The sequence below is a fragment of the Sciurus carolinensis genome, chromosome 3, assembly GCF_902686445.1.
Source record: "Sciurus carolinensis chromosome 3, mSciCar1.2, whole genome shotgun sequence".
Taxonomy (NCBI): domain Eukaryota; kingdom Metazoa; phylum Chordata; class Mammalia; order Rodentia; family Sciuridae; genus Sciurus; species Sciurus carolinensis.
Window position 1 is genome coordinate 171,627,801 of NC_062215.1, and position 19,152 is coordinate 171,646,952.

The 19,152-nt window shown below is 45.0% G+C and overlaps 1 protein-coding gene across 1 annotated transcript in view; it reads right to left on the minus strand.

The window, feature by feature from the left end:
• Positions 1-1,443: 1,443 nt before the first annotated feature.
• The window catches only part of Col4a4 (collagen type IV alpha 4 chain), a 113,548-nt gene continuing 95,839 nt past the window's right edge, over positions 1,444-19,152 (minus strand). The window contains exons 42-46 of the mRNA XM_047546602.1: positions 13,798-13,923; positions 6,926-7,042; positions 4,416-4,604; positions 2,745-3,031; positions 1,444-2,322 (exon numbers count right to left, since the gene is read on the minus strand). Coding sequence (XP_047402558.1) covers positions 2,059-2,322; positions 2,745-3,031; positions 4,416-4,604; positions 6,926-7,042; positions 13,798-13,923 — 983 coding nt within the window. The 3' untranslated portion in view covers positions 1,444-2,058. The remainder of the gene's footprint in view (positions 2,323-2,744; positions 3,032-4,415; positions 4,605-6,925; positions 7,043-13,797; positions 13,924-19,152) is intronic.

Sequence of the window (19,152 nt, forward strand, 5' to 3'; positions counted from 1 at the left end):
TTTACATATTTTAAAGTTTGCTAAGATCATATTCTAATGCCAGAGTTAAAGGATTTAAAATAATTTAACTCAAACAAGATATGATTCTGATGTTCCACTTTTCACCCTTACCTCTTCCCAGAAAATGTCCTCAGACTAAGTTCGAATGAACTTTCAGGCAATTTGACTTTGGTAATAGAAAGGTTTTGGAAATAAGAATAATTACAAATAAGGTCAAAATAGGCTTAAATTTAAGCAACTTGAAAATATTTAACATGCATAGCATGGTTAAAAAAGGGACAAATGAACTAGGAATATTTTGCTACAGCAAGAAAATATTTCATCTTAAAACATACATTTATCTTTTTACCAGAATAAACCCATCCCAAAGGCAGCCCATAGAAAACTCATTTAAAATGTATTCTACAGAGAAGAGCTCATAACTAATCAAAGTTTGGCAAGGAAAACATTTTTTATAAACAAAATTTTAATTGTTTTCTCAATTATTTTTAAGCACACTGAAAGTAAGCACTAATATGAATGTTACTTTCATGAGAACATTTGAGAGTTTTCTCTCAAACGACATTTTCTTCATATGAGGAAGATCAATTTTCTGAATATCTTTTCTAACAAATCTTTTGTTTTTTAGAATTAGACCACTGGATTCCTGGCAAAATAGAAAACAGATCTTTTCCTATTTAAAAAGAAAAAAAAAGGTATTTGAAAGTGACATAGCTTCTAGACTTTTATAGAAACTACTAATGCCAAATGTCAAATGACTGCCTTGGTACAATGCTAATAAAAAGTATGTTTTTAAAACTGGCAAACTGGGATGTCCTGTAAACACCAATCACAGGAATATAAAACTCAAGTTGTAGATTGTCTTTGTTTCTTTTAGAGACAGTCCATACCTTCCTGGTGGGGTGACCCTGACTTAATGAATCTTCTTACCTAAGTTTAATTAAGTTGGCCCTTAATTTCCTCCCAAGTGCATAATGATAGCCCTGTCATGTCCCTGTGTGAGCTGCCATTATGTGTGCGGAGAGAAAGTGTCCTTTGTGAGCTGAAGGAAGCTCCGAAGGTTCTCCTGGGGCGGGAGAGAGATGCTTTGTAGAAACCCTGGGCCCGCCTGAGTAAGCCCCATGTGGCTTCAGTCCCATTAGCACTGAGGACCCTGACTGGGGAAAAGCCCTCTATTTGGAGCTCACTGCAATGGAGAGTCAATTTTTGTGAATCACTACTTTAATATTCATTAATAGCTTTTAGGCTCCTAATCCCTTATTGAATATATTTTTTCCATAATTGCTACTTTTCAAAAGGGTTGCCAAAGTAGGCATTTCCATTCTCTGAAAAATGCAGAAGAGAACATAATGTTTTTATATTCATCTGTGATGTGTTTATGCTAATGTCACAGCTCTAGAATACAGCGACTGTGGGCCTTCCTGGCACAGTGACTCATGCTGCTTTGAAATGAACTGCTAAAGCTGGCCGTGTGGATTTTTTTTTTTTTTCTTTCTCTTTTTTAAAGTCTCTTTGGGTCATGGTTTTACAATTATTTAAAGTGTGTGGAAAAAAGAATAGATTACAGAGGAAATCATTTTGAAATGTTGAAAATCTCTACTTTCTGGTTTCATTTGTTGCCCTATTTCTTTCTTCCTGTAAAATCCACCCAGAAGTCACGGTGTTGTAATTGATGTCATTTGTTTGAGCTGCTATTAACTAATGAATGAAAGTTTCAGTGACACAATTTGTAATCTGGCCTTTACCGTCTACTCACCTTTCAGGGGATTAGTATATTTTCAAATAAAGCCTGTACTTCCATCGTCCTCAGTAAAATAAGAGTATGTGGGCTTCATCTAGATTGGTAGGTCCACACCAATCCACGTGTGTCACCTTTGCTTACTCTCTGGGGAAGGAGGGAGGAGGACCTGCAGGGCTACGGGAGCGACCACCTTGAGTCAGGGAAGAGCCGGGAGTGAGGTGGGGTCCCCGGTGAGCACCGCTGAATCGCCCCACAGAGCCGGGGAAGCGGGGGCCCCCTGGGAAGGTCTCTTGGCCCCGGCGGGTGCTTCTGCTTCTCTAGCTGTACCTCACGCAGACCTGGCACCTGCTGATTTTCCGGCGCTGGGCCTGGCCTTCTTTCAGGGTGTCTGCCGAGGGGGCCGGGGAGAACTGCAAGTCTGCCCGCACCGACGTCAGCCAGAAGCTGTACTCGTTGGCAAAAAAGTGGCACGTTCCCTGCCGGCCTTGGCATTCCAGGAAGGGCGCCGCTCTGAAATCTTCCAGGCAGCTGCCGGGCGACGTGAGGGCCTGGCCTCCTCCTTGGTCCCCAGCTCCTGTGTGCTACCCAGACAAGGAGAGCGTTAGGGCTCAGACACGCACACACGCGGCCCGGACGTTCAGGGCACGCCCAGGTCTGGGCCTGCTGTTCACATTTTTCTCTAAATCAGTCCCTAAAGAGCAAAGTACCGTCTATTGGGAAGTAGCAGGAGGCGCGTGGGGGTGCACGCAGTGGAGCCGATTTTGCCAATGACTGAAGCACATCTATTTTCTAAATGGTACCGAAGTGATTAAAAAAAATTGACAATAAAAAATAATAGTGGCCCTGTTATCTCGACCGACCGTGGTTTGCAATAGCGTGCGAGACCTCCTGTCTTACGGCTGTCCGCACAGTGAGTGCAGCGACGGTCCAGTGCAGACAGGAAGGGCAGGAGAAGGTGCTAGAACACAGCAGGTGCCCGCAGACCGCAGGGCAGGGCACTCACCATCAGGAAGGAGTACCCGATCCAGAGGCTCCTCCAGGCCCGCGGGCACGGGGGGATGGTCTGGTCCTGGCTGTGCACCGCCACCGCCTGCGCAGGGGCCTCGCACACCGCGCAGCGGCTGATGTACGGGCGGATCTCCTCCTCCGCCACGGGCCTCATGGGGAGGGGCGCCGCGCTGGCCAGCCAGTAGGACCTGTCGTTCCTCCGGGCGTAGTGGCACACTTGGTGGATGTTGCAGTAGGCAAAGGGCAGCGTGCTAAACACCGGAAGGCAAGACCCCGCCAGACCTGGGACGGAAGAAGAAGAGACACGTGCGTGAGCCGCCTGTGCTGTGCCGGGTGACCTTTCCGGCCACAGCCTACTCCGTGGCAGTGGGACTTTGGGCCAGCCCTGTCTACTCAGCCCTTCCTCGCGAGCCCAGCAACGGGCAGGCGCTGGAGGCGGGCAAGATCTTCGGTCCAAATGAAGCTCAGGACCCAGGCAGAGACAGACAGCGAACAGAGGGTGAAAACCCAGCCTGACAGCCCAGTGAAGGAGGGCAGGGTACCGGGTGCTCTGGGGTCGACCACTGGGAGGAGTTACTTGAAACTGGGACGTGAAATACAAGAAAGACTGAGCCAGGGTTGGAGATGGTGGCGCTATTGGAAGAAGAAGGTGCAACAGTGAAGAGGGCCAGAGGTACAGGGCCCAATGGGAGTGGGGAGAGGGGTCTGGAGGCCAGAGGACAAGGGGCTGTGGATGGGTGGTCTGTCTAGACCAGAGCAGGAGAAGAGGGCCGATGGGAGGGGGAGGAGGAGAGAAGGAAGCAGAGTCAGGAATGCTGAACCTTCCTTCTTCCTGCCCCACAATGAGAACTGTGATGGGAAAGGTCACAGCTGTACCCAAGGAGAAAGGCAGACGGCTGTGTGAGCAGCTGTCACTCTGGGCTTGTGCCTGTGACCCCCTCCCCTTCCTAACATTGGGGTCACAGTCCCCATGGAGTGTCCATTCACTGTTGTCTTGGAAAGACAGTGTTCATCAGCACCCAGGTGTGCAAACCCTTGCCCTGAAATGGATCCCCATGGCTTACACATCTCCTGAGAAAACTGGCAAGGAGCGCCGAGGGATGGCTCTCAGGACACAGTCTCGCAGTTTAACAGCACATTGAAGTCAGCAGGGAGGTATAACCCAGGTGCTGCCATGTGCCAGCACAGGTGTGAACACAGGCACTCACCAGGTCCTGAATAAATAGTTCATATCAGGAGTAAAACCTGCTTTTTTTTTTTTTTTTTTTTTTTGCGGTGCTGGGGATTGAACCCAGGGCCTCGTGCTTGCAAGGCAAGCACTCTACCAACTGAGCTATCTCCCCAGCCCTAAAACCTGCATTTTATTTCAGAGCTGCATTTACCTTACTGTGAAAGAACTGTCTTTGTTTGTTTTTGCTTTTTGTTTTTTTTTTTTTTTAATGAATAACAGGTGGCTAGATAATAATATGTAGCCAGAATAAGTTTCTTTGGCACCTCAAAAGATCATAAGTTTAACAGAAAGAGTTGGCAATCAGCATCATAGTTTTTTTTAAGTAATAATAATCCTATAGAAGATAAGGGATCATTTAAGACATTGATGAATCAGTAATATTAACCCTGAGGTATTCTCCTCCAATGGCGAAGGGATCTTGCACTATGTGCATACCAAGGTCTTGATTGTGAGCTTTCTCCTGTCCTTCCAGGTATAACAGACTGTACCCGGTCCAGAGTCGGGGCATGCCCACAGGGCAGGAGGGTTCTTGATCTGTCTGGCTGTGGAGTACTAGGAGGAAGCCACTGAGGTATCCAGGGCCAACCCCTTTGGGCCCAGGATCACCAGGGGGACCAGGAGGGCCTGGAGCAATAAAGAAAAAAAAATGTTTAGGGGGTTCTGTTCAACAAGCATTTCCAAGAGCCTCTATTCCATGCTGTGCTGAGCACTCAGAGAAGCGGGGAGCAGGATGCCGGCCATTCCCAGGAGCACCCCCGCCCCCAACAACTGCAAAATACACAAACACAGCTCCTCCAGCCAGTGCCCTTGCCCTTCCGCATCCGCAGGTTCCGCAGCCACGGGTTCCACCAACCATGGTTGAAAATATTCCAAACAAAACAGCTACTTACAAAGCACTTACCTGGTATGAGATATTAAAAGTAGTTTAGAGATGATTTAAAGTACACAGGAGGCTATGCATAGGTCATGTGCAAAGAGTATGCCCCAGGAAAGCAGCCTTGGAGGTTGGCATCTGCGGGGAGTCCTGGGACCAACCCGCCCAGTGAATTCTGGGGGATGACTGTATTTGCTACAAGTGCTTCTAGGTGCTGGAGCTACATTAGCATAAAAATGGAAGACAGGACAATCGCTGCCCTCCCTGAGCTTACATGCCACTTGAGGAAGAGAAATGACAATGAGCATAACAAAATGGCAAGTTACAAAGCAACTTAGGAAGTGGTAAGTGCTGGCAGAAAAGAGCAAGAACATCTCAGTGTGGTCTCCCTGCCTTCTCAGACCTGGCCGGGAGCAGCGTTGGTCTTCCTACAACTGCCAGGCCTTGTTGGCTCCAAAACATTGTGGGCTCCATTCTGAGGACAGGGTTTGGATGCACACATGTGATTTTGTATCTCTCTCTCTCTCTCTCTCTCTCTCTCTCTCTCTCTCTCTCTCTCTCTCTCTTTTTTTTTTTTTTTGTGTGTGTGTGTGTGCTCAGGGTTCGGCCAAGGGTCCCTTATTGCTGAGCTATATTCCCAGCCACCCCCCCTTTTTTTTTTGCCTAGGCTGACCTTTAACTTATGAGGATCTCTTCTTTTATAAGGGAGTGAGGTGGAAGGAAAGGCTAGTTTTAGAATTCTGGTTGGCAGATGGGAAGTAAACACTCTATCCAAAGCAAGCAAGGTCTGTCCCCTCTGACACCCCAAAGGGGCTGACCTGTGGCCAGGCCCATAGCTCTTTCTAATTGCCAAGAATAAAAGGTGAAGTTAGATGTTGAAATGAAAGGTGTTTTGTTTTTGCTTTAATCAACTTGTTCCTGCAGGACTGACAGGCTCTCCCCATCTATACTGTAAACCAGAGATTACCAAGTGGCCACTCATGGACTGAATCAGAACTGCTCATGTGTTTTGTCTGACCTGTAGAGATTTCACAATTCAAAATGTCATGCTTGAAAGAAAAGAGTTGGGCGTGCATCTGTACACAACAACTGGCCAAAGCCACATCTTCTAGAGCCAAGGTCTATTCTGCTGCAGGCCCTGCCCACCAGCCCTCCTGGCTCATTACTGCTCATTACCAACCAGGTGTGGACTGGACACCCCTTACCAGATGCTCTCCAAGATAAGATTGTGTCTTAAGTCTTTGGGTCCTCATGCCTGAAATGCTACCTGGTGCTTTTTTCTCTGTTTTGGGGGATGGAACCCAGGGCCTTACACATGCTAGGCTCTACCACTGAGCTACAGCCCCGGCCCCTGCATTATAGTTCAGATTTCTATTCGGAAGAGTCATATCTCCCCCCTTACCACTCCCCAAATTTTTTCCTTAAGAGCCCTGTATTCTATATAAATGTATCAGCAGCTATTCAAATAAGATCAAGTGCCAGGTGCAGGGTACACACCTATAATCCCAGCAACTTGGGAGGCTGAGACAGGAGGATCACAAGTTAGAGGCCAGCCTAGGGAACTTAGCAAGACCCTGTCTCAAAATAAAAACTATAAGGCTGGGGATGTAACTCAGAGGTAAAATGCCCCTGGGTTCCATTTTCAGAACCTACCTACCTATCTACACACATAAATAAGAAGTAAACTCAAAAAACCAGTTGCACAGGGCGGAAACATACCCACTATGCCCAAGACCCTCAGCACAGCCTCTCAGGGGCAATCACATAGCAAACCAGGCTGATGGGCCCTTCAAGACCTTGAAAAGTGAACAGCTGCAATAACAGAGCCATTCATGATGACGCAGAGCATTCTGGGAGAATGCTGACAGGAAACATGGCCTGTTTTTAGGTGGTGTAGCATCCATCAGCATGTGGGAGACCCAGCCACCCTGCACTTCTGCCTTCCTAGTACCTGCTGAGCTGCTTTCTAAGGCAAATGCTTCTAAAATCATCCTGTTTGCAAAGCTGCTTGAAAATAGAGCCCCTAAGGTCCCCCGCACCAGAGGAAAGAGGAGAAACAGAAACCCCTTACCTGGGGCTCCAGGGCAACCCGCCTCTCCAGCGTCACCTTTGCGTCCAGGAGGCCCAGGAGACCCAGGGATGCCATCATTGCCTCTCCTGCCATCCAGCCCAGGTTCTCCTTTGCACCCTGTGGACAAGTTCATGCTGGTGGTCATGAGAACAGCATGGCACCTGTGGCCATTGCCACATGCATCCCCGTGCCAGCCCCGGGCTTCCTTCTTGACTACACTGAGCCAGTTCATCTAGTCTTCCTGGCTGCGAAGCAGTGATCACGCCATGTCCACTTTGCAGCTGCGACAGAGGAGGCTCTTAATTAAGTCACTGAGCCTGTAAAGGGCCAGGCCAGACACAAAGCAGGAGACCAGGAGCTATTGAGAGAAAGCTTTCCCCATTTTCTTCAATATTATCGTATCTTCCCTTTAGAAAAAAAAAACTTGAACATGTATGGCTTTTATAATTACATATTATCCTTTGTAATGATTTTTTTTTAAGCCTGGGTGGAGGAATGAGTGAAATTTAATAAGATTCAGTTGGGGGTTAAGTTAAATTTGAAACCAGTTAAGAGCAGCAATTTTTAAAAAGAACTTTTTATTGAGTGTTTACAATGGGCTAGATGCCATGCTAAACCCTCTACATGGATCATCCAAGTCACTGTTCCCAGCAGGCATAGGACTAGGTACCCTCTTATGCCAATAGGAAGACAGGCTCAGGTCTAGGAATCCACCAGGTATGGTGAGTGGCAAACCTGGCCTAGGGAGCCAGGTGCAGAGGTTGCTTCATCAACCCCAGCCCAGGGAGTCGCGGTATGTTCTTAGAGGATGAAAACTGGAGACCTTGGCAGCAGTCACGCTTCCTGGAGGAGGTAGATGTCTGGTTACTTCTTTTATCAAGACATCAATTAACTGACCACAGTCTCCCTTTGGTCAGGGTGGCAGACATGGTCATTGTCTCTGGGGAAGTTACTGCCCTAGCTGCCCGAATGACAAGCCCTCTCTAGGTTTCCAGTCCCTACTTCTTGTTTTTTGTTTTGTTTTCTTTTGTAGTTTTTCTCTCTCTCCCACAGATTAGCTTATTAGGGACTGATTTGTGCCACTCTCCTTCTAAATGGATAGGTTCAAGACCTAACCCCCGGTGTCTTAGAATGACTGTACTTAGGAACAGGCCCTTGAAGAATCGAGTTAAAATCAGGCTGTTCAGGTGGGACCTAATCCAATCTGACTAGAGTCTTTCCAAGAAGAGGGAACCCAGACCAAAAAAAGATGCTAGGGGTGTGTCCCTGGAACACACAGAGGAAAGGCCATGTGAGGACATGCAGGACCATCATCTGCAAACCAAGGAGAGAGGCACCGGCAGAAGCCAAACTTGCTGACACCTTGCTCTTGGACTTTCAGCTTCCAGGACTGTGGTAAAATTCTGTTGTTAAGCTACTCAATCTGTGGCATTTTGATATGGTAGCCTGAGAAAACCAGCAGAGCTTAAAACTAACCCTTAAGTCAAAGGGGGCTCTCTTCAGTGGCTCTTCATCTTGCCTCCTGCTTCTGCCCTCCCATAGTAATGTGACGATGACAAAGCTGAGGATGCCAGTCAACCTCTGTAATTCACTGAGGTCCCTCCCCTACCCTATTTAAGAAGCTGGTTTTGCCTGTTAACTTGGACCTCAGCCCATTAAATCAATGAATTAACAAAAGACGCAGACCCAAATCCTGTGCCTTATCACCAACCCTGCCAAGCAAAGGATGCATAAGGAGGGTTGCTTGGTTTTTGCAAGCCAGCAAAAATCGAATATTCCCATGCACTTTCCTTCTCTGTCCTGTTTCTGAAAGGCCTGAGCCTCTGCTGCCCCAGGCCGGGCCCTAATTGCAATTACATCTAGTTCAGTCCCTGGTCTCTCACCCTTCCGTGCCATCCCATCTGAGCAACATCACATGGCGAAGGTGCTGCTGGTTCTGAGAACAGAAGCCCAAAGAAGTTCTCCAACAGTGGTCCTCCAACTTTGCCTTGGCAGGGCTGGGGCAGGGCCTAGGAATCTGCATTTCCAAGTTCCCACCTGTTGCTGCTTTCAGGGACCACAGTTTGAGAATGACCGTTCTCAATTACAAATTGAATTTTAAAGCTAAACTCTTTCTGTTAATAAAGTTGGTAGTATATTTTGAAAATCCTATATTTCTGCCTATTCTTTTTGTTATTGTTGTTATTATTTTCTTTTTCATATTTCTGCCTAATCTTTTATTTTATTTTATTTTTGTGGTACTGGGGATTGAACCCAGGTCCTTATGCATGCTAGGTAATCTGCCTAATCTTAAAGCCAGAAATTCTACTCAGAATTTATCTTAAGGAAACAACACCAACACAAATAATAGCAAGAAGATGTTCTGTTTATTCGGTCAGTTCTAAGTCCTTTCTCTGATATTTAACTCAGGTAATTCATACCACCAGCTCTTTGTACAGGTGTGGAAGCTGCATCACAGGGAGCTCATGTGGTATAGCACATGTAGTCCAGATCCAGAATCTTCCTTCCTAACCGTTAGCTTTTCTCCTTTAATCAGGGGTGCTTATGGGTGACATATTCATTACCCAGAAAGATATTCATTACCAGCTGTTTATTATTGTGAAAAATGGAAACACCTTCAATTAGAGCAGTTCCTTTAGGATAGTCCCTGGAACAGCAGCAGTAGCACCTGGGAACTTGTTAAAAATAAGGAATCTCGGAGCCCTCCAACAAGCCAGGAGTCCAGAGTGGGGCCTGGCAATGTTTTCACAGCTCTCTGGGGGATTCAGATGCTCCTTTGAACTTGAGAACCAAGGCCAAGTGACCCTTGTGACCGTCTGTCCCTGCCTCCAGGTTCAATTCCACTATTAGAAATTCCCACATTACCCTTTCTTAACGCTCAACACATCTATACTAATGTAGTGAACCCTTCATTTTCTGCTAGCCTGTTGCTCGACAGGGCAGGGCCTCGTTGGATTAATTTGTTTCTTGCAGAGCAACTGGCACTAAAGCAATCAATAAATAATTCATGAATGTGGTAGTTAAATAAATTATGGCACAATGAAATAATGCAATATTATGCAGCCACTACAGATAATATTGTAGGAAAATATGGAATGACATAAAAGTAAGGGTACATTAAAAAGAGCAGTTTGCAAAGGAGTGTGTGTAGAATAATCTCTTTTTAAAAACATGCAGAAATAAGACTGCAAAGATATACAGGCAATAGTACTTATTAAAATGTTTAGGTTCTTTTTTAAAAAATTGGTACAATAAGGACTCCCCTCCTCGCTTTTACTAAATAACTACCCTCTGGGCTAATGCTACCATCTCCCATCCCCTACGTACATACCTCTCCCTATAGCTCTCAACATCAGGTGGTTCTGCCCACGCCCACCAAGGGGGTGGCTGGGAACGTCTGGAGACATTTTTGGTTGACCCGTGGGGAAGGGGTCTGATTCTGATGTCTAGTGGGTCAGAGACCCAGGATGCTGCTCAGTCCCCTACAATGCACAGGATAATGGATAATCTGGCCCCAAATGCCAACAGTTGAGAAGCCCTGGGCTGAGAAATGATGCTCTATCTTGCAGGTTGCACTCAAGAGTCCTGCATTCCTTCCCAAATCCTCATCTCACACCTCCTGTGACCCGGGGCCTGCAGGGCTGCAACACTGAGTGAGAAGAACCTGCCCTCAGGCTGCTGCGGCCTTTAAAGCAGTGACCAGCAAATCGCAGGTCATGGGCCCGCGGCCAGGCTTGTGCTACGGTGGTGCTGGCCACACGTTCCTTCATCCGCAGGTTGTCTGTGCTTGTGGGTCACAGCAGTGGAGCTGAGAGGGCACAACCACAGGTGTCTGGCTCCAAAGCCTACCATCCCTACCATCTGATCTTTACAGAAAATGATTTTGGCCCCTGGTCTAGGAGGATGTACAGAATAAGCAAGCAAATACATATGCCTCTGGTGACACTAAGGACAGAGGGTGGAGGACACTACGGGGGCAGAGAGAGGACTCCAGCCTTGGGCCCTGGATTCACACAGGAAAAGCTCATAAGGAAGGTGACCTTGAGGTTGAGAAGTGAACAGCACAGTCCACGTGAAGGGCACTTGGGAGAGGGAACAGCATGGGCAAAGGCCCAGAGGAGAGTGGGGCACGGCCCTTCAGGACCCAAAGAGGACGGCTGGGGGCACATGTGATTTGAGTTGTGAAACCGACCTGAAGAGCAAAGGTGGGCTTTGTTCTTGGAGGGAATGGCGAGGCTCTGGAGAGTTCAGAGCAGGGGACGGAGGTGTCAGGTATACAGTACCTGTCTTGCCTTCCTTCCTCACATACGCCCACCACCTCCTAGAACAATCTGGAATGTGTGCCCCTTGCTGCTTGTATTCTACTACAGCAGCCTGTCTGGTCTGAGGCTTCCTTCTACCTTCTGTTCCCAGCTGGTCTCCCCACTCTGCACCAGGCGGTCAGCTGCGTTCAGTGAGGACATTCTGATGTTTGATGTGCTAACGTCACGCCTTTGGAGTGCCTTGGAAACAAACCCCTCTCAATGCCCCACGGTGCCTAGACTGCATTTTTTCATTCCCCCTGACTGTACCAGAGATGGAACCCAGGGCCTTGTGCATGTTAAGCAAGCGCTTTCCTACTGGGCTATGCTGCCAGCTCACCTGGGCTGCATTCTGCATGAGATTAAGTGACAAAGGTGATGTCTCCCCACCTGGGGGAGCGAAACTCCGCCCTTCATAGTAACTGGGAGGGAGCCTCATCTCCCTGGGTACAAGCTGTCACATCTCTTCCACCAACTTCAAAGAGTGCATCAGTTCTTGGGGAAGGAACACAGGGTCCCCACACTGATGTTGGATTATTCTCAGGGCACCTGGCAAGATGATTCCAGCATGCAATCACTGTGCTGTTCTGGAAAGGGCTGGAAGGAAACACTGCAGATCAAAGGCATCTGTGAGTAGAAAGTGTTAGACCTTCTAGATGGAGGATCCCTACCAGACGCAAGTTACACTCACCGTGACTGTCACCTGCTTAACCTAGGCAGGAAAGAACCAAAAGTTTGGTTCTTCTCTGCAGGTCTCAGGTCCAGCAGTTGGTAATGAAACTGGCTTAGCAGTGAGAAGGAAGGTTTTGAAGTGAAACAGGAAGAAACCAGCAATGTCATTGGGACTGGGGGTGTTTCTTCTAGTGGCAGCTATTTCTGCACAACCAGCCATGAGGGTGGCATACCCCCCACACACACCCTGAGAAAGAATCACCTTCAGAAAAGCATGGAGAGCAAGCAACGGGTGCTGCAGGTGACCCAGGTCACTTAAGGTTGGAACACTTTAGACACTCAGGGTAGACGTGTCTCCTTAGTAACTAGACAGGATTTCAGCAGGGATAGACTAGATGGGGAGAGGGGAACAGGAAGACGTTGGGGGTGAAGAGGGAATTCTTGTAAACAGGAACCCAAGCTATAGAAAAGAAGAGGGGCCCCAAAAACAGTAATGGCTTCAGAGCAGGTGCACAGTAGGACAAAAAGAGCCCCAGGGGACTAAGCCATGGGGTGATGCAGTTCAGGCTATGAGACCCTGGAGAGAGGATGATGATTTGCCTGGAAGAACTGAGCAAAATTTTTGTTTTAACGGCAATTAAATTCTGTGGCAGAGAGGTGGCCTTGGGATGTCCCGACTGCCATCCAGCAGGGTCAGTGACACCAATAAGGAGAGGACATAAGAAGCCAGGGAAGGCCCCCTGCAGATGAGCCCTGCCAACCCACATCAGGAGGAATTAGAGTATGCAGGTGATCAACCTGGGCCCACACAAGCAGACCCTCCTTTGGACTCTCACAATCTTTAGAGAATCTTGCACATGACCAGCATCACTAATAAGCTAGAGCATACAAAATGTACCCATTTGACATTTGTTCTTCTTGATTTCTATTTTGATTGTTTTCCAAAGCCACCATGATGGCTGAATCCAGCCAGCCATCAGTCTCAGTTTTGATGTCGAGGTGAGGTAGGGGTCTCCACCCTGGCTGCCGGCCACAGTCAGCTGCACAACTTTGAGGAGCACTCATACTTAGGTCCCACCTCCCTCCACATTCTGTTGCTCTGGCATGAGGCTGGGCACGAGCCCTTTTTTAAGTTCCTCCAGGCGACATGGGCCTACAACTAAGGCTGAGTCGCTATGGAAGGCATTGCTCTTAGCTTAATCTTTTAAGGACAGCATTTCTATAAGATAGCCAGGGTTTCTCAAACTCGAGCTTGTATGCAAATATCCTGGGGATCTTGTTCAAATGCAAATTCTGCTATAATAGTTCTGGGAGTTGGGCTGAGTTGCACGTAATTGACTCCTAGTTCCCAGGTTAATAGACCAACCTGCCCCACGGTGTTCCTGCCTCCTCTGTTGGATAATTCTGGCTCCTCAAAGCCAGAACTGTCCTTATGTCTCTGCTCCAATGCCAGCTCTTGTTGGGTCTTATCGGTCCTGCAACCCTCCACATGAATCTAACCTCTTCCTGCTCTGCTCTCCTATGCCATTGGCCTGCAACTCCATTAAAACACAAATTACATCTACCATGAAGCTACGCAGGTTCTGCTGGCCATTTCTGCCATGAGACTGTGGGGCCTGGGAGGAAGAAATCATGTCTGAATTGCCCACAGTAGTACTGTGCTTTACAAGAGGAGAGGGAATCCATGGTTGAACGATGTACAGATTGGTTAACTGAATAATGCCATCACTGCCCCGTCAGAGCAACCCTCCTTCACCCTGCCCCCTCTAAGTGACATGTCTCCTTCTTCTTTCTTGTAGGCTCTGATTCTGGCTCCGTACAAAAAGCTACCCAAGAAAACACCTCGCTTTTCATTTCTGCACTATGTGATGCAGATAACAAGCAGAGGAAGGCTCATACCTGGTCCCGGAGGGCCTCTCTGTCCTGGGAGCCCCATGGGTCCTTCTGGTCCTCTTGGGCCTGGCACTCCAGGAAGACCTGGGATCCGGGGGCAGGCATCCACATCTGCAGGTGGCCCCGGTTCACCTGGAATTGGAAGCACTCCCTCTGTGACAGGTCCAGTGCACTCTCAGCTAGGGAGAGACTTCCGGCACCACACTGAACTGTCCGCAAGATTTCCACCCATCCAGAGCCAGTTCCACAAAGGTAGGAGCTTGACTGGCTCACTGCAGGGATACACAGAAAACTTCTGGAAAGCATTTGTGGTATAAATGACTGACTGTTGTTGTAAATGGCAAATGGTATATCAGAGGAAGCAGAAGGACGAGACAGTGACAGTTGACCGAGACAATAATAATTTGATGATCTTTACAGGATTTCCAATCTTTGGGTCAATTTTTGACTGGGGTGCTATTTCATCAGTGGCACTGCAAGAAGGACTGGTGGGTCCCCAAAGCTCAGCTTACTCTGTCCCTAATTCATTACTCTACGAGTAGCCAGGGAGATTTCCCTTGCATTCCTTACTAAAACAGAATTTCAGGATTGCTAGGGGCTCTAACACAATGACTTTCAATCTTGAAAGAATGTTGGAATAAGCTGGGGGAGCTATAAAAATATGCTGAAGCCAAGATGTAGCCCGGACAGTGTCCTTAATTTGGCTGCACAGAAAACCTAGTTGGGAGCTTTTGAAAAGACCCCCAACCTAGACTATTGCATAGGAGTTCTGGGGTGGAACCTGGGCATTTGTAGGTTTTTTTAACCTCCCCAGGTAATTCCAATGTCAGCCAGGCCCAAGAAGAACTATTATAAAGCTTAGTTCTGACTTCAGCACATCAAATTCATCTGGCCAATTTGTTAGCCACCAGAGTTCCTTTTTATTTTTACAGACACAGTTTGATTCATTGTACACAGATGGGGTACAACTTTTCATTTCTATGGTTGTACACAATGTAGATTCACACCATTCATGTAGTCAAACATATATACATAGGGTAATACTGTCTGTTTCATTCTATTGTTTTTCCATTCCCACCACCTCCCACCCCTTTTTCCTCTACACCATCGAAAGTTCCTTCATTCTTCTCTTCCCGCCACAACCCCCCATTGTTATATATTGTCATGCACTTATCAGAGAAAACATTCGGCCTTTGGTTTTTTTGGGCTTGGATTATTTCACTTAGCATGATATTTTCCAACTTCATCCATTTACCAGCAAAGGCCATAATTTTCCTATTCTTTATGACTGAGTAATATTCCATTGTGTATATAAACCACAGTTTATTTATCCATTCGCCAATTGAAGGGCATCTAGGTTGGTTCCACAATCTAGCTATTGTGAATTGAGCTGCTATGAACATTGATGTGGTTGCATCACTGTAGTATGCTGATTTTAAGTCCTTTGGTATAAACTGAGGAATGGGATAGCTGGGTCAAATGTGGTTCCATTCCAAGTTTCCTGAGGAATCTCCATACTGCTTTCCAGAGTGGTTGCACCAGTTTGCAACTCCACCAGCAATATATGAGTGTGCCTTTTCCCCCACATCCATGCCAACACTTATTATTGCCTGTGTTCTCAATAATAGCCATTCTAATTGAAGTTAGATGAAATCTTAGGGTGGTTTTAATTTGCATTTCTCTAATCACTAGGAATGATGAGCACTTTTTCACACATTTCTTGATCACCTTATATCTTCTTCTGCGAAGTGTCTGCCCAGTTCCTTAGCCCATTTATTGATTGGGTTCTTTGTATTTTGGGTGTAAAGTTTTTTAAGTTCTTTATAAAGTTTGGAGATGAGTGCTCTGTCTGAAGTGTGTGTGGAAAAGATTTTCTCCCAAGGCTCTCTCTTCACATTATTGATTGTTTCCTGTGCTGAGAAAAGAACATTTTAGTTTGAATCTATCCTACTTATTGATTCTTGCTTTTATTTCTTGCGCTATGGGGTTCTTGTTAAGGAAGTCTGATCCTAAGCCTACTTTTTAGACCTACTTTTTCTTCTGTTTGGTGAAGGGTCTCAGGTCTAATTCCTAGATCATTGACCCATTTTGAGTTGAGTTTTGTACAGGGTGAGAGATAGGGGTTTAATTTCATTTTATTGCATATGGATTTCCAGTTTTGCCAGCACCATTTGTTGAAGAGGCTATCTTTTCTCCATTGTAAGTTTTTGGCACCACATAAGTACAGGTTACTGTACTTATGTGGGTATATCTCCATGTCTTCTATTCTGTACCACTGATCTACCTGTCTATTTTGGTGCCAGTACCATGCCATTTTTGTTACTATTGCTCTATAGTAAAGTTTGAGGTCTGGTATACTGATACCTCCTACATCACTCTTTCTGCCCAGGATTGCTTTGGCTATTCTGGGTCTTTTTTCTTGCAGATGAATTTCATGATTGCTTTTTCTGTTTCTATGAGGAATGTCATAGGGATTTTAATTGGAATTGTGTTAAATTTGTATAGCACCTTTGGAAGTATGTCCATTTTGATAATATTAATTCTGCCTATCCAAGAACATGGGAGATCTTTCTGTCTTCCTCAGTGTTTTGTAGTTTCATTGTAGAGATCTTTCACCTCTTTGGTTAGATTGATTCCCAAGTATTTTTTTTTTTTGTTTTGTTTTGTTTTTGAGGCTACTGTGAATGGAGTTGTTTTCCTCATTTCCCTTTCAGATGTTTCATTGCTTATGCATAAAAATGCTTTAGATTTATGCATGTTGATTTTATATCCTGCTATTTTGCTGAATTCATTTATGTCTAGAAGTTTTCTGGTGGAGTTTTTTGGATCCTCTAAGTAGAGAATCATGTCATCAGCAAATAGTGACAGCTTGAGTTCCTCTTTTCCTATTCGTATCCCTTTAATTTCTTTAGTCTGTCTAATTGCTCTGGTTAGTATTTCCAGAACCATGTTGAATAGAAGTGGTGAAAGAGGGCATCCCTGTCTTGTTCCCATTTTTAAAGGGAATGCTTTCAGTTTTTCTCCATTAAGAATGATATTGGCCATGGACTTAGCATAAATAGCCTTTATACAATGTTCAGGCATGTTCCTATTATCCCAATTTTTTTCTAGTGTTTTGAGCATGAAGGGGTGTTGTATTTTGTCAAACTTTTTTTCTGCATCAATTGAAATAACCATATGATTCTTATCCTTAAGTCTACTGACATAATGGATTTCATTTATTGATTTATGGATGTTGAACCAACCTTGCATTCCCAGGATGAACCCCACTTGATCATGGTGCACTATCCTCTTAATATGTTTTGGATATGGTTTGCTAATATTTTGTTAAGGATCTTTGCATTTATATTCATCAAGGATATTGGTCTAAAATTTTCTTTCCTTGATATGTCTTTGCCTGGTTTTGGTATGAGGGTGATATTAACTGCATAGAATGAGATTGGTAGGGTTCCCTCCTTTTCTATTTCCTGGAATACTTTGAGAAGTATTGGTATAAGTTCTTCTTTGAAGGTCTTGTAGAACTCAGCTGAGAATCCATCTGGTCCTGGGCTTTTCTTGGTTGGTAGGCTTTTGATAGCTTCTTTGATTTCATTGCTTGAAATTCATCTGTTTAAATTGTGTATGTCCTCCTGGTTCAGTTTGGGAGAATCATATGTCTCTAGAAATTTGTTTATGTCTTCAGTATTTTCTATTTTGTTGGAATACAGATTTTCAAAGTAGCTTCTCATTATGTTATGTATTTCAGTGGTGTCTGTCGTGATAGTTCCTTTTTCATCACGAATTCTAGTAATTTGAGTTTTCTCTCTCTTTCTCTTTGTTAGTGTGGCTAAGGATTTGTCTATTTTGTTTACTTTCTCAAAGAACCAACTTTTTGTTTTGTCAATTTTTTGAATTGTTTCTTTTGTTTCAATTTCATTGATTTCAGCTCTGATTTTAATTATTTCCTGTCTTCTACTACTTTTGGTGTTGATCTGTTCTTTTTCTAGGGTTTTGAGATGTAATGTTAGGTCATTTAGTTTTTGACTTTTTATTCTTTTCTTGAATGTGCTCCATTTAATGAATTTTCCTCTTAGTACTGCTTTCATAGTGTCCCAGAGATTTTGATATGTTGTATCATCATTCTCTTTGACCTCTAAGAATTTTTTTATCTCCTTCCTGATGATTTCTGTTATCCATGCTTCATTCAATAGTATATTATTTAGTCTCCAGGTGTTGGAGTAATTTCTGTTTTTTATTTTGTCATCAATTTCTAATTTCATTCCATTATGATCTGATAGAACACAAGGCAGTATCTCTATTTTTTTGCATTTCCTAAGGGCTGTTTTGTGGCATAACATATGGTCTATTTTTGAGAAGGTTCCATGTGCTGCTGAGAAGAAAGTGATTTTGCTTGTTGTATATATGTCTGCTAAGTGTAAGTTATTGATTGTGTTATTGGGTTCTATGGTTTCTTTGTTTAGTTTTTGTTTGGATGATCTCTCTAGTGGTGACAGCGGTGTGTTAAAGTCACCCAGAATTATTGTGTTGTGGTCTATGTGATTCCTGGAATTGAGAAGGATTTGTTTGATGTACATGGATACACTGTTGTTAGGCATAAATATTTATGATCATTATGTCTTCCTGATTTATGGTTCCCTTAAGCAGTATGAAATGTCCTTCTTTATCCCTTCTGACTAACTTTGACTTGAAGTCCACTTTATCTGAAATAAGGATGGAAACCCCCACTTTTTTACTGAGTCTGTGTGCGTGGTAGGTTTTTTCCCATCCTTTCACCTTTAGTCTGTGGATGTCTTTTTCTATGAGATGAGTCTCTTGAAGGCAGCATATTGTTGGATCTTTATTTTTAATCCATTCTTCCAATCTATGTGTTTTCATTGATGAGTTTAGGCCATTAACGTTCAAGGTTATTATTGAGACATGATTTGTATTCCCAGTCATTTAGGGGCTGACCTTTTAAAATTCTTCAAGACATTTTTTGTTCCTAAAGTTTCATTCACTCACCCTGCAAACATCCCACAAAGGATAAGAAATAACGGTGCACAATAAATAGCAGCCAACACCTACTGAACACTCTCAGGCACCAGGCCTGCGCTAAGTGTATCACTGCTAGAGCCCCTTAACAGCTCCATGTGGTGCTACTGTTACTCCCAGGTAAGAAAACTAGGTGCATAAGTGACATAACTCATGATCACACCACTAACAAATTGCAGAGTCGAGGCCAAATACAGAATATTCCGGTTCCAGACTCATGCCCTTAACCCCCATGTCATACATACAGTCTCAAGAACTCTTAACATCTGTGTGATGAATTCTAAGAAATGGACACTTTAACACATTCCAGTTGATTATTTATAGTTTCTT